This window comes from Myxocyprinus asiaticus, chromosome 13 (assembly GCF_019703515.2).
Source record: "Myxocyprinus asiaticus isolate MX2 ecotype Aquarium Trade chromosome 13, UBuf_Myxa_2, whole genome shotgun sequence".
NCBI classification, from domain to species: Eukaryota; Metazoa; Chordata; class Actinopteri; order Cypriniformes; family Catostomidae; genus Myxocyprinus; species Myxocyprinus asiaticus.
The window spans coordinates 3,893,876-3,908,383 of record NC_059356.1 but is presented as its reverse complement, the minus strand read 5'-3'; the positions used below and the strand labels follow the sequence as shown (position 1 = coordinate 3,908,383).

Below are 14,508 nucleotides of genomic sequence, written 5' to 3'. Positions count from 1 at the left end.
ACCAATCGCAACCACAAGGAGGTTACCCCATGTGACTCTACCCTCCCTAGCAACCAGGCCTATAGAACTTATATCCTTCCCACCCACTCTGACCACATAAACTTCCAGAAGATTCTGGGGGCTTCTCTCTTTTTCTCTTAAAGAGGAATTTACAGCCAGAACAAGCAAGTAAGGAGATATAAGTTGGCTACTTTGTATCAGTATCAGCAGCTTCCTCATCACTTCTCGGCAACGCAGACATGTACGAAAGAGGCAGTTCTCAGACTTGTGAATTGTTGCGACTGACTCAGTGTACCGTACTGTGGACTAGAGCAGTGGTTCTCAACCAGGGGGTCGGGACCCACTAGGGGGCCTCAGCACACTTCCAAATGTGCATCAAGATCTCTTAAAATTATTTAAAATATGATATATTATAATTTTTGTATAATTATTATAATTCAACCTACTGAAAATGCTAAAAATGGAATAACTCCCTTCAACAGCTTGCTTTTTATGAAGAATATACAGTGCCAAAACAGTGCCAACCCGCATCTCATAATAGCATTCTGAGATGATATTCTTCTCACCACAATTGTACAGAGCGGTTATCTGAGTTACTGTAGACTTTGTGAGTATAAACCAGTCTGGCCATTCTCTGTTGACCTCTCTCATCAACAAGGCATTTCCTTCCACAGAACTGATGCTCACTGGATGTTTTTGGTTTTGACACCATTCTGAGTAAATTCTAGAAACTGTTGTGCGTGAAAATCCCAGGAGATCAACAGTTACAGAAATACTCAAACCAGCCCATCTGGCACCAACAATCATGCCACACTCCAAATAACTGAGATCACATTTTTCCCCATTCTGATGGTTGATGTGAAATTTAACTGAAGCTCCTGACACATATCTGCGTGATTTTATGCACTGCACTGCTGCCATACGATTGGCTGATTAGATAACTGCATAGATGATTGTTGCTGCCAGACGGACTGGTTTGAGTATTTCTGTAACTGCAGACCTTCACAATATTAGGCAGGTAGTTTAAATGTTGTGGCTGATCGGTGTATCTTATAATAGATATATCTTATAATATAAATATCTAATAGCCTACATGGGGGGGCCTTCGAATATTTTCTCAGACAATGGGAGGCCTTGGAGTCAAAAAGTTTGAGAACCACTGGACTAGAGAACTGCTGTGTCCGGAACAGCATAATGTTGACTCGAGAACTGTTGCGACCGGATTATCATTATACGTTGATAAAACGGTAATGCAATCAATCCATACATATTTCCAGTATGTTTTATTTGTTCTACTTTCTTCTGTTCAGCAAAACATACATTTCGCCCCTCTTAATGAAACCCTTGGAACACGCATGCTCATAGTATCAGCAGCTCACTTATCAGTTCTCAGCATGTTGGACACGTCCAAGAGAGGCGATTCTCAGTTCAGTGGACTGCTGACTCCAAACCTGTTGCGCCTGGAGCATTCAGTCCGATTTAGAGCGGTTCATTACAAAGAGTTAGAAAAAGCTGACGTAGTGGCCAAATCATGCCACTAAACAGAAGAGAACGGCTCAGTTGATGCGTGTCGTGTGTTCATTTTATTTTGACAAAATATTTCCACCAAAATAATCAAAGAATTCCATAAATGCTTCACAGTACAGAACACGTTCCATGCTAGCACATTCGCATGCACGGTCTAAAAACTATTTCCCTTCCGCTCTCCTGACTCACCTGTTTCCTTCACCTAAATTACAGTGGCCATGCCCCCTTAATACTACACAAAATGGATAATATAACATGTACAAAATACTGAAAGTACATGTGCATAACAAAGAATAAATACACCAAATATTTAAAGATCCAGAGAAAATTACAAGATACATTTCCCAAAATATTTACAAAACGGCTCTAACATCCCGGCCCCTAATTGTCCATTAAATAGACATTTAACCATAAAGAGCCGTAAAATTTCAAAGAGCCATGAAATATTGAAACATTGAATTTTACTCAGAGTCCTTGTAGAAAAGAGAATGAAAAATCAAAAAACTATTCCTATCTATCACCAGTTTTTGGGCTATATTACTCCCGGTTACCGGCTCATTTCCAGTCGGAATGTCAGGCACATCCGAGAGACAGGTTATGATTGAGTAACTTTTGGATCAATGTTGACTCAAGATGCAAACTGTTCCAAATTTTTCAGTCCAATTTGGTGAACTGCAGTGGCGGCACTAGAGGCTGGCCTGGGATGGGACTGGCCACCCCAATTTAAGGCTTTGTGCTATTCAAAGGGCTGTTTTTTATTCCACACGTTTTTACACTGTAAAACACAAAGTATGAGCAAGCTGCTATTCAATTGGAAGACAGAAACATTTTTTAGACAGAAAAATGTTGCATGATAAATGAATTTTGATGTCTAAAAATGGTCTAGAATGCTGCTTCTAGACTTCTAAAGGGCATACGCAAGCGTGAACACATTACATCTATTTTAGCTTCACCTCATTGTTTGCCGGTCCGTTTCAGAGTTGATTTTAAAATCCTTCTATTTGTCAACTAATCAGTGAACAACTCGGCACCAACATACCTTTCCAAACTACTTTGTACTCGCAACCCCTGTAGATCTCCTAGATCGGGTGCACAAAGACTGCTCATTGTCCCTAGGTCTAGATTAAAGCAAAGTGGTGATTGTGCTTTTGCAGTAGCTGGTCCCAAGCTCTGGAATGGTTTACCTGTTCAAATAAGAACTGCTCCTACACTACCCATTTTTAAATCTTTGCTTAAAACACATCTTTTCTCCTCGGCTTTTAACTGTGCTTAGTGTTCTGTTTTAATGTTCATTTATTGTTTTATTTCTTGTTTTTAAATCTTGCTTCTTATAGTTGTTGTACAGCACATTGGTCAACTATTGTTGTATAAATTGTGCTTTATAAATAAACTTGACATTGACATGAATAAACAGTGTTAAACTCGTCAATGGAATCACTGACCAAAACGTTTGTTGATGAAGTTCGTTGAACTATAACGAATACAAGATGAAAAAGACACATCATGACGATAATTTATGATTTTATTACAGCATACTGATGACGAAAATATGCAAGTAAAAAATAATACTGTAAGCTATTAACAGTGTGAGATATACAGTTGAAGTCAGAAGTTTACATACACCTTAGCCAAATACATTTAAACTTTTCACAATTCCTGACATTTAATCTTAGAAAAACATTCCCTGTCTTAGGTCAGTTAGGATCACCACTTTATTTTAAGAATGTGAAATGCCAGAATAATAGTAGAGAGAATGATTTATTTCAGCTTTTATTTCTTTCATCACATTCCCAGTGGGTCAGAAGTTTACATACAGTTTGTTAGTATTTGGTATCATTGCCTTTAAATTGTTTAACTTGGGTCAAATGTTTTGGGTATCCTTCCACAAGCTTCTCACAATAAGTTGCTGGAATTTTGGCCCATTCCTCCAGACAGAACTGGTGTAACTGAGTCAGGTTTGTAGGCCTCCTTGCTCGCACATGCTTTTTCAGTTCTGCCCAAAAATTTTCTATCGGATTGAGGTCAGGTCTTTGTGATGGCCACTCCAATACCTTGACTTTGTTGTCCTTAAGCCATTTTGCCACAACTTTGGAGGTATGCTTGGGGTCATTGTCCATTTGGAAGACCCATTTGTGACCGAGCTTTAACTTCCTGGCTGATGTCTTGAGATGTTGCTTCAATATATCCACATAATTTTCCTTCCTCACCATGCCATCTATTTTGTGAAGTGTACCAGTCCCTCCTGCAGCAAAGCACCCCAACAAAATGGTGCTGTTACCCCTCATCCTTTTTCCTCCAAACATAATGATGGTCATTATGGCCAAACAGTTACATTTTTGTTTCATTAGACCAAAGGACATTTCTACAAAAAGTAAGATATTTGTCCCCATGTGCACTTGCAAACTGTAGTCTGGATTTTGTATGGCTGTTTTGGAGCAGTGGCTTCTTCCTTGCTGAGGAATAGGATATAGGACTCGTTTTACTGTGGATTTAGATTCTTGTCTACCTGTTTCATACAGCATCTTCACAAGGTCCTTTGCTGTTGTTCTGGGATTGATTTGCACTTTTCACACCAAACTACGTTCATCTCTAGGAGACAGAATGCGTCTCCTTCCTGAGCAGTATGATGGCTGCATGGTCCCATGGTGTTTGTATTTGCATACTGTTGTTTGTACAGATGAACGTGGTACCTTCAGGCATTTGGAAATTTCTCCCAAGGATGAACCAGACTTGTGGAGGTCCACAATTATTTTTCTGAGGTCTTGGCTGATTTCTTTTGATTTTCCCATGATGTCAAGCAAAGAGGCACTGAGTTTGAAGGTAGGCCTTAAAATATATTCACAGGTACACCTCCAATTCAGTACACCTCCTATCAGAAGCTAATCGTCTAATTGTCTAAAGGCTTGACATCATTTTCTGGAATTTTCCAAGCTGCTTAAAGGCACAGTTAACTTAGTGTATGTAAACTTCTGACCCACTGGAATTGTGATATAGTCAATTAAAAGTGAAACAATCTGTCTGTAAACAATTGTTGGAAAAATTACTGGTGTCATGCACAAAGTAGATGTCCTAAATTACTTGCCAAAACTATAATTTGCTAATATGAAATCTGTGGAGTGGTTAAAAAAATTAGTTTTAATGACTTTCACCTAAATGTATGTAAACTTCTGACTTCAACTGTATATATGAAACAAAAACTGAGCTGGGGGTCTCTGGTTGAGTTGACACAGAATGACCCAGCTGAATTCTAGTAAGTGTGGTTCTAGAAAAATAAAAACTGTGATATTTATTATTATAATGATCATATACTGTATAGGCCTATATGTTTATTTGTTTGCTTGTTTTTAAAAGATCCACACATTTACAAATAGGCTATATACTGCAGCAGAATGCACCACTCTAAAAAATAACATTTATTGCCATACAAGGCTGTTGCTAGACTTCAGTGACATCTGGGGCTTAGCCCACAGCCCATATTATAATATAAAAATAAGAAGAATCCTTCATTTCATGACTTAAAATATGATCACCCTACCTGTCAAATAACAATTAGGGCCTATATTAAGTGCACAACACTGACACCGGTTCAGAACTTTATATGAGCATACGTCAGAAACACAATAAATGGATCAAACACATTTTTTATTTAAATTGCAGATCAAAGCGAACATTACAACTTGTCGGCTCATTGTTCATCGTGCAGAAACTTATGCTTAACAATAAAATCCATGTAATTTAACCATTTAAATTTGCAATTGTCATTTATCATAATATTAGAGAATAAAGTCGAAGCATTACGAGTTTAAAGTGGTAATATTTTGAGAATAAACTGAAAGGAAAGTGATGTGGTGGACAACAGCAAAGTGGAGTGTCTGGATTTTTACATACAACACTACTAACCAGGGAGATAACTTGGTTATGCAACCGAGCTAAATTTGTGGGAAGTTTTTGCAAGCTATCTGTTCATAAATGAGGTGTGCATCAGTACATGAGTTTTCAACATATGGGTGCCTGTCAAGGGAGGCGCGAGATATAGGCTCACATGCAAGTGAAGTGAAAAATAATTGGAACTGCTGTGAATTATATACAGTAGGTCCACTTCAAGACATTGTATATGATAACATCCCCTCAGTTACAGTATTGTTTAGGGAGGAAAACCCAATAACAACGCTGAGTGGGACTGCGTAAATCTGTCTGGTTCTTTCTCCTGAATAAATTCAATTTCCTACATTGCTGCTGCAGTGTCCGGATACTAATAACTCTGTGCTGATGCACCAAAAGACCAAGGATTTCTTTATTGCTAAATCCTAAACTAAAGTAGGCCTATGATTTAACTACATCCTCCACATCCATCTCTTGCATTAATGAAGCTGTTGGCACGCCGTCCATTCTATCGGTGTGATGATGCTCTGTTTAGCCTAATATTGAGATTTTTTTTCCCCCTCAAATATACTTTTTTATTCTCACAAGGCTAAGACTTTATTCTAATAATTTTTACTTTATTCTCAAAATATGACTATAATCTCAAAATGCTATGATATTATTAAAATAATTTTTTACTTTATTCTCATACGAAATGTAATGTCTCGTAATATTTACTTTATTCACAAAATATTACGACTTTATAATCAAAACCTTAATTATTTATTTAACGTGGCAATAAAACACCATTGTGGGATCACAAAGTAAACTAAATAATAACTTTAATTCTTATTAACGCATCTCGAAACACCTGCGTTGAGTGTTTTTGCTCTGGTGTGCTGACTTAAGTACAATAATTTAACAAGTTTAATGCCATTTGATTTTAAACCATTTAAACATCAAGGCACCACAAAGAGGCTATTTAAACGATTGAAGATTAGATATGAGGTTTACAGATTATTTATTTATGCAAGTTAACATTGACATTAATGTCATTTAATGCAAGATGGGCTCACTGATCGGAATTAATTTGCATTTGAAGCCAGAATTGCAGCCTGCTTTGTTGCTTTTGTACCCTGATGTAATTAACATTAAGCCTTCTTTTTTTTTTTTTTTTCATCAAAAAAAAATTCGGGGCTATTAACAAAGGAGCCGGGGCTTCAGCCCTATCGGCCAGAGTCTAGCTATGCCGCAGTTGAAGGAGAAAGGAGATATATGTTCTTTTGTCACTGTCAGAGACTGTCATGACACACTGGCTACCTAGTGAACATACACAGCCACACCAGATATACAGTACCCTCAAATTAAGACAGATATATCCAAAATTCTTCTTCATTCAGCTGAGCAACGGCATACTGTGTGCGAACATTCAACACTGCTGGGGTGGCGTTTAGAGGAGCATTTAAATGCGAGGACGCTCTAGACTATATGTAAAACATCAACTGATGTGACATTAAAATGCGTTATCAATTACTTCATGCTTCATTCTATGAGTAGAATTCACTCAAGATCAGTAAAAGAAGCCATTTCAACTACTCAATGACATTCTGCATTCATGATGCTAATACGCTAATATGCTACTCGGGGACATAATATGCGCCAGATTACACTCTGTTATTGTAATTTATGATGACGCTGATATTACTGCAAAGATGGGTGTATAAAAGAGATTTAATGGGTAGAATACAGATAAAAGAATGACGAGGCATACCTTACTGTAGAACTTATTCACACGCCATCTTTGATTTTTAATGGGAATGACAACGAAGCTGTGTGGGATAGACAGTTTGAAGCTGCATAAAGCTCCTAAATCACATCTGATTTTCCAAAACTCATGTTGTCTAGAGTTCTTTGTATAGTTATTTTGTATACTGAATGTTCTTGTCCAGATATTTTATCAATGTTTTGATTGCGGAACGATCCAAAAACACTTTAAACTGAAGTACAGCCCATTAAAGAGACTGTACATCTATCACTCACAGCCTCATTGTCATTCCCATTCAAAATCAAAGATGGCGCTATTGTGAATAAGGTCTATAGGCAGATGTGTGAATGGCTTTCGGCTGCAGACGGCGCATGATTGAAGCAGCATATCAATCAACAGCGTGAATGGGCACTTAAGAGTATTTGAGTAGACTTGATTCATTTTATTGATTAATTTGGGTGACCATACGTCCTCTTTTTCCTGGACATGTCCTCTTTTTCGGACATTAAAAAAGCGTCCGGCCAGGATTTATAAATTTGCGAGTCCCGCCTTCTTGCACACCAATTGGTCGATTATAAGAGCCTTGCAGCAACTATTGGCCAAACTCCTGCCTGTCAATCTCTCCATGAACACGCGAAGCGCCATTGTGTTTGGCATCAAACAGTTGTTTGACAGTAGCAGCAAATGTCAGCTGAGTGGAAACAGTGCCCAAACGAAAGTGCAAATTTACAGAAGATTTGCACAAAAAATTCCCATGCTTTTGTCCAGGTCGAGATCCGTGGGAAGCAGAATATATGACACTTGTGTCAGTTGCTAATAAAGGTGCAAGTGATTTAGAAGCACACATTAGCTCTGCGAAGCATAAAGGGTCAGCAAAAGGTGAAAGTTCATCAGGAAAATTAACGGACTACTTTTTACGACCAGGTAAAATTATCACATTGCTTCATTTTCCATGGACATTCAAAATAATAGTAATAGTAAATGAAGGTACACTCATGGCCATTCAAATATTTTATTTTAGTAGAAATGTTTATTTATTCATATATTTATGTTATGTCTTTTGCACTGTATTAAAGTTTGCATTCACAGAAACAGGGTTGTTTTGAACCCTATTATACCACCCCCCCCCCCACCCCCCCAAAAAGGTGTCCTCTTTTTGGAAAACCAGAATATGGTCAACTTAGATTAATTCAAGAAAAAAGTTAATTGAAAAAAATAAATAAAATAAAAATCACATGACATGTTCTTTGAAAATGTCTCTATGAAAATGATTGTTCAGATGTAGGTTAGTTTGCAGCAGCTCGCTAATAACTGTGCACACTATGTGTTCATGTGTTCAGACAGGGTTGGGAGGGTTACTTTTGAAATGTTTTCCACTACAGATTACATGCTGTAAAATGTAAATTGTAACGTATTCCGTTAGATTACTCAAGGTCAGTAACGTATTCTAAATACTTTGGATTACTTCTTCAGCACTGGTAGATTTTTTCACTTGTTTTGACTATAAAAACTCTGCCAGTACAGTAAGACAAAATACACGTTAAAAATACATTCTCTGAAAAACCTAAATATCTTGTGCAGTGTTGTTTCTAAAACAAGATTAATCTAATTGAACTTGTTTTAAGGATTTTTAGATATTTTTACAGAAAAACAATTAAAAAATTATCAATAATACGATTTTTGCCCTAATATCAAAGGTCTTACTAGAAAAAAAGAAATTATGTTTTAGCTTAGCGTAAAGCTGACAATTTACATACGGTTTATTTCTATTTCTTCTGCTCCAAACTTACTTCAAACTTACTTCTCTGTCTGCTCGTATGAATGTAACACATCATAAGAAAGTGTTTCACCGCTGTTCAAATGCACTTTGGATCATTTCATTTATTTGTATACATTTTTCCATCTGAAAGCACTAAATATTAAATGAAACAAATGACAATAAAATGCAAAGTAATCTCTTCAATAATCAAAATACTTTTTGAATGTAACTGTATTCTAATTACCAATGATTTAAACTGTAACTGTAGTGGAATACAGTTACTTATATTTTGTATTTTAAATATGTAATCCCATTACATGAATTCCGTTACTCCCCAACTCTGTGTACAGATCATAAATGACTGAATAGGAATTAGCTTATGGCCTCAAAGCAGGTGGAGCTAGCAGCTGAACAATGTTCTCCTGAATGTTTCCTGTTATAAACCACTGAAATGAACTCAAAAACACCTTCATTTGGGCCAGATTTTGTTTAAAATATCATTACACCTGTTCGTTCTTCAGTGTCAATATGAAGTATGTTGGGGCTTAAATATATGTTCTTACGATGCTCTTAAGTGCTCTACGATTCATCCAAAGGCCTCACTACAACAATTTTCAAGTACTACTTAATGGGATAGTTCACCCAAAAATGTAAATTCTCTCATTATTTACTCACCCTTATGATATCCCAGGTGTTTATGACTTTCTTTCTTCACCAGAACACATTTGAAGAAAAACAGAAAAATATCTTAGCTCAGTAGGTTCTTAAAATGCAAGTGGATGGAGATTTCTCTTTTAAAGCTCCAAAAATCACAGATAGTCAGCATAAACATCATCGATATGACTACAGTGGTTAAATGAATGTCTTCTAAAGCAACACGATCGCTTTTGGTGCGAAAAAGATAAATATTTAAGCACTGTAAATTAAGTAAATAATGAGAGAATTTTCATTTTTGGATGAACTATCTCAAAGTTATGATGCTTTTGGGAAACAGCCCATAATTCTAAGATGATTTGTACAATTGTTTCTATAATCTACTTAGGCCTATGATGCTTTTGGGAAACAAGGCCCGGATCGATCGCTCCCTGTTCCCTATATAGTGCACGGTGTCAATCACCTTAGGGAACAAGTGAGAGATTTCACATTTAGGCTAACTCTTTTATGGAGAAATAACACGTATGGAAAAATACAACCCATTTTATTTCATGAATTTTCTTAGTTTTTCACTTACACTGAACACGGAATACAATTTTTACTGTAATTGCCTCAATCAGAGATAGCAGGGCTCCAGACTAAAAAAATTACTTAGGAGTCAATGGCTCCTAAACTGAAACATTAAGGAGCCAAATGGCTGTTTTTAGTCACCAATTCACAGAATTGCTCGATTTAGATTGCTGTTCAGAACAAGATAGAAAGCCAAAGAAAAGGAATTCAGCTGATAACCCATTCATCGAAGGTTTAATAAACAGTATCTATATAGTTGAAAGTGTGCATTCACTTTTGTCTCAAATGTTCACACCCCTTTCATAACTTATACAAATATAACAGATAAAATATTTTTTTTTATTTAGTACTGCTCTTCAGAATCTACATTACAGATATTTACATATAGTATGCATATAGTAGTGTGTTGTCTTCTTGAGCATCAATGAATGTTTGCACCTTGTGTAATAGTTGTGTACAAGTCCCTCAATTGTCCTAAGTGTCAAAAGCTTGATCTTATATATACACACACACACACACACACATACACACACACACACACACAGGGGGCCAAAAGTTTGGAATAATGTACAGATTTTGCTCTTATGGGAAAAAAAATTGTCGCAATCAATTATTTTGGGTCGCATTTGCGACCATTTAGTCGCAGTTTGGAGCCCTGGATAGGCTACATGTTTTCATTCTCCATTGGTCTGAAGCAGTCGTGGGCATTGTTGCGTTTGTGCTGGTGCTTTTTGCACCACTTCTTGTGTTGTGTATGGAAAATGCCAACACAAAAGTGTGGGCAAGATTTACATTTACATTAATTTACATTTTTTTCATTACACAGCAATTCCAACAAATTAGGGATGCATGATTTGGCCAATTTGTTTATTTATTTTTAGCACCATGTCAGCAACAAGGCTATCCACATGGCGAGAACAGATTAAGTATCAAAAACATAAAAATTAAATAAGGAATTTTAGTTTTATGTTAGACAGAAACTCGAAGATATTTTTAGGTGATACATTTAAAAAAATGTCTGATAAGCTTGTTTCTGAATAAAACCTTTGTCTAATAGTATTATAAGCAGCGTAACACAATAAAATGGTCTTAATAGTCAGTATAGTCTGACAGGAAAGACATGACGGAGGTTCTTCACCTTTTAATAAAAATCCATGTGTCAGTCTAGAATGACCTATTCGACACCTAGTATATACAATTTGATCATGCCTATTTTCAAAGTTAGAGAAAAGATTATTAGTTACGCTGCGATTTATTTCATAAAACTTTTTACATTCGTCCCATTTTATCTGCCGCTTGTTAGAGATATAAGAGTTTAGTAAGGGTTTTAAGTCCGTGGGTGGAATACTACACTCTGTGATTTCTAGAGAAAGGGCTTCTTTAGCTGCGATATCTGCTTTCTCATTGCCTGACAGTCCAAAATGACCTGGGATCCAGCAGAAAAAGATACTGAAGTTTTCTTTCTGTAAGTTGTCTACTTTAGTTAAAATACTCAAAATAATGGGGTGATCAGTCTTTACAGATTCCAAAGCTTGAAGGCAAGATTTTGACTCTGTGAAGATTCAAACATTTCGTCCTTGTTCATTCTTAAAATGTTCCAAGGCTAAAAGCAGAGCACGAACTTCAGCAGTAAAGTTGGAGCATTGTCCAGCAATACGGATTCCATAGTGTTGATCTCCGATAACTGCTGCTGCCGAAACTTTATTATCTGCTTTTGATCCATCAGTGAAAACAGGTTCAGGGAGAGGAAAAGCACATCTTATATCTAAAAATTGCTGGTGGTACTCATTAGGGTGTGTGTCTGTCTTTTTGTGCTGGGTCATTGTCAAAATGATATTTGGCCTTTTCAGATCCCATGGTGGTATAAGACAAACATGAGTTTGGGTTAAGTTGTCCAAATTGATATCCAGGTTTTCTAGATAAGGTTTCATCCTCATTCCAAAAAGTCTGATATATCTGGGTCTGGCTTCATATAAGTAAGATTATTCGGGGTGAAAAACTGTCTGGTAGGCTGGATTGCTTTGTATTTCCTTAAGTTTCACTGCATATTGTAGTGCCAACTTCAAACGTCTGTTCTGGAGTGAAGGTTCTCTGGCTTCTGTGAAAAGACTCTGAACAGGAGAGGTTCTGAATGCTCCTAAAGCCAGTCGTAGTCCTTGGTGATGTAAGGTGTCCAGAATTTGAATGTAGGACTTTCTTGCTGAGCCATATACAAAGCACGCATAGTCTAGCCAGGATCTGACTAGCACTCTGTAAAGTCGTAAAAGTACAGTTAAATCAGCACCCCATTTTGATTTTGCCAGCACTTTTATAATATTCATGTCTTGAAACACTTTTTCCTCAGGTTTCTCATGTGTGGAATAAATGTGAGTTTGTTATCGAACTCAAGTCCTAAAAATGTAAGTTCTTTGACAACTTTGATGGGTTCTCCTTCCAAAAAAAAAACACTCTGGGTCAGGATGTAGAGACCGCAAAAGGCAAAAGTGCATACAAACATTTTTGTAGACAATTTCAATCCATGTATGATTGACCATTCATTTATCTTATTGATGCATAACTGTACTTGTCATTCGATTACATTCATGTTTTCCTCTATAACAAATACACAGATCAACAACATATAAACTGCCAAAAATACTGGCCATTATAACATTTGCTATACTATTAATTTTGATACTGAAAAGTGTAACAGAATGCTTCCTTGAGGGACCCCTAGTTCTTGAATATGTGAATTTGACAGGGTAGTTCCTATCTGAACACGGAAATGCCTATTGGACAAGAAATTGGAAATAAAAATGGATAATTTGCCTCAAAGACAGAATTCATATAGATCTTTAAGGATGCCATATCTCCAAGTGGTACCATAAGCCTTCTCAAGGTCAAAGAAAACAGCTACAGCATGTTCTTTTTTAATAAAGCTGTCCTGTACAAATGATTCCAGTCTAATAAGGTGATCCAATGTGCTTTTTCCTTTTCTAAACCCACACTGGAATTTACTGATCTTGTGTTCAGACTCTAGTATCCACACTAGATGCTCATTGACCATTCTCTCCATAGTTTTACAGAAGCAGCTGTTCAGTGCTCTTGATTTGGCCAAAAAAATATACATCTATGTATTGCGATTACAACTGTGAATATGTTAAATATTTATGTCATATGCCATATTGCTGCCTAATAAATAAAAGATAAAGAACAAAAAGGCATAACCCTCGCTTGACTACAGCAATCCTACCATGGTACATCAAGTGATTGAGTCTGGCAGAAGCCAAATTTGCTTTTCATTCAGTATTTGTGTAAGTTCGATAATGTATGATTGAACAGCAATACAATTACATCATTTTGAGAAGAAACTACCACGTTTTTGGTATACAAAGGCACTTTGATACATATAAGCAAGTATAGAGTGATACAAAACGTGATGCAAAAGGCAAAGATGCCAAAATGTTATTCACATTGTGAAGAGAACTTGCATAAGATGAGAGGTTTTCAAGAGGGTGCAAAGGAAAAATGCAAACCAATTTCATACCAATGACATGCCATTACTTGCAATTTGCTAACTTCAACAACTCTGGGCAATGCCCTTTTCTATGACGTCTAAAAGACTTTGATTGATGGAAACTTTTCCCACATGAGAGGCAGTGGTATGGCTTCTCTCCAGTATGCAATCTCTCATGTTGTTTTAGCGCATCTGACCGTCTAAAACACTTTCCACACTGAAGGCATGTGAAAGGCTTCTCTCCAGTGTGAATTCTCATGTGCATTTCATGGCACTGTTTCAACACAAAACTCTTCCCACAATGAGAGCATATGAAAGGCCTCTCTCCAGTGTGATTTTTCATGTGTGCATGAAAGCTTCCCCTACTCTTGAAACTCTTTCCACACTGAAGGCATGTGTAAGGCTTCTCTCCCGTATGATATCTTATGTGATCCTTAAGGCCTCCTTTCTTTGCAAAACTCTTTCCACACTGATGGCACTTGAAAGGCTTCTCCCCAGTGTGAATGGTCATGTGCCCATTAAGGGATCCTTTAGATGTGAAACCCTTTCCACACTGAAGACATGTGAAAGGCTTCTCTCCGGTGTGAGATAGAATGTGTCTTTTAAGGCCTATATTGTCTGTGTAACATTTTCCACACTGAAGGCATGTGTAAGGCTTCTCTCCAGTGTGATATCTCATGTGATCCTTAAGGACTCCTTTTTTCCCAAAACTCTTTCCACACTGAGGGCATGTGAAAGGCCTCTCTCCAGTGTGAACTATTTTATGTTTCTGAAGACTTTCTTTCCGTGTAAATCTCTTTCCACACTGATGGCACATGAAGGGATTTTTGGCTCGAGTTTTGTTTTGTGAGGAATTCTTCTGTGAAAATTCTTCTG

The 14,508-nt window shown here is 36.9% G+C and overlaps 1 protein-coding gene across 19 annotated transcripts in view; it reads right to left on the bottom strand.

The window, feature by feature from the left end:
* LOC127450331 (gastrula zinc finger protein XlCGF57.1-like) overlaps positions 1 to 14,508 on the bottom strand; it is a 296,850-nt gene that overhangs the window by 202,784 nt on the left and 79,558 nt on the right. For 2 of the 19 annotated variants that reach the window (XM_051714358.1, XM_051714359.1), the window contains exon 2: positions 9,588 to 9,617. The exons of 16 other annotated variants lie outside the window; for them this stretch is intronic. In XM_051714358.1, the coding sequence (XP_051570318.1) occupies positions 9,588 to 9,617 (30 nt within the window). Of the gene's footprint in view, positions 1 to 9,587; positions 9,622 to 14,508 lie in introns of all 19 variants that reach the window. One more of the 19 variants, XM_051714364.1, reaches the window with a different exon arrangement.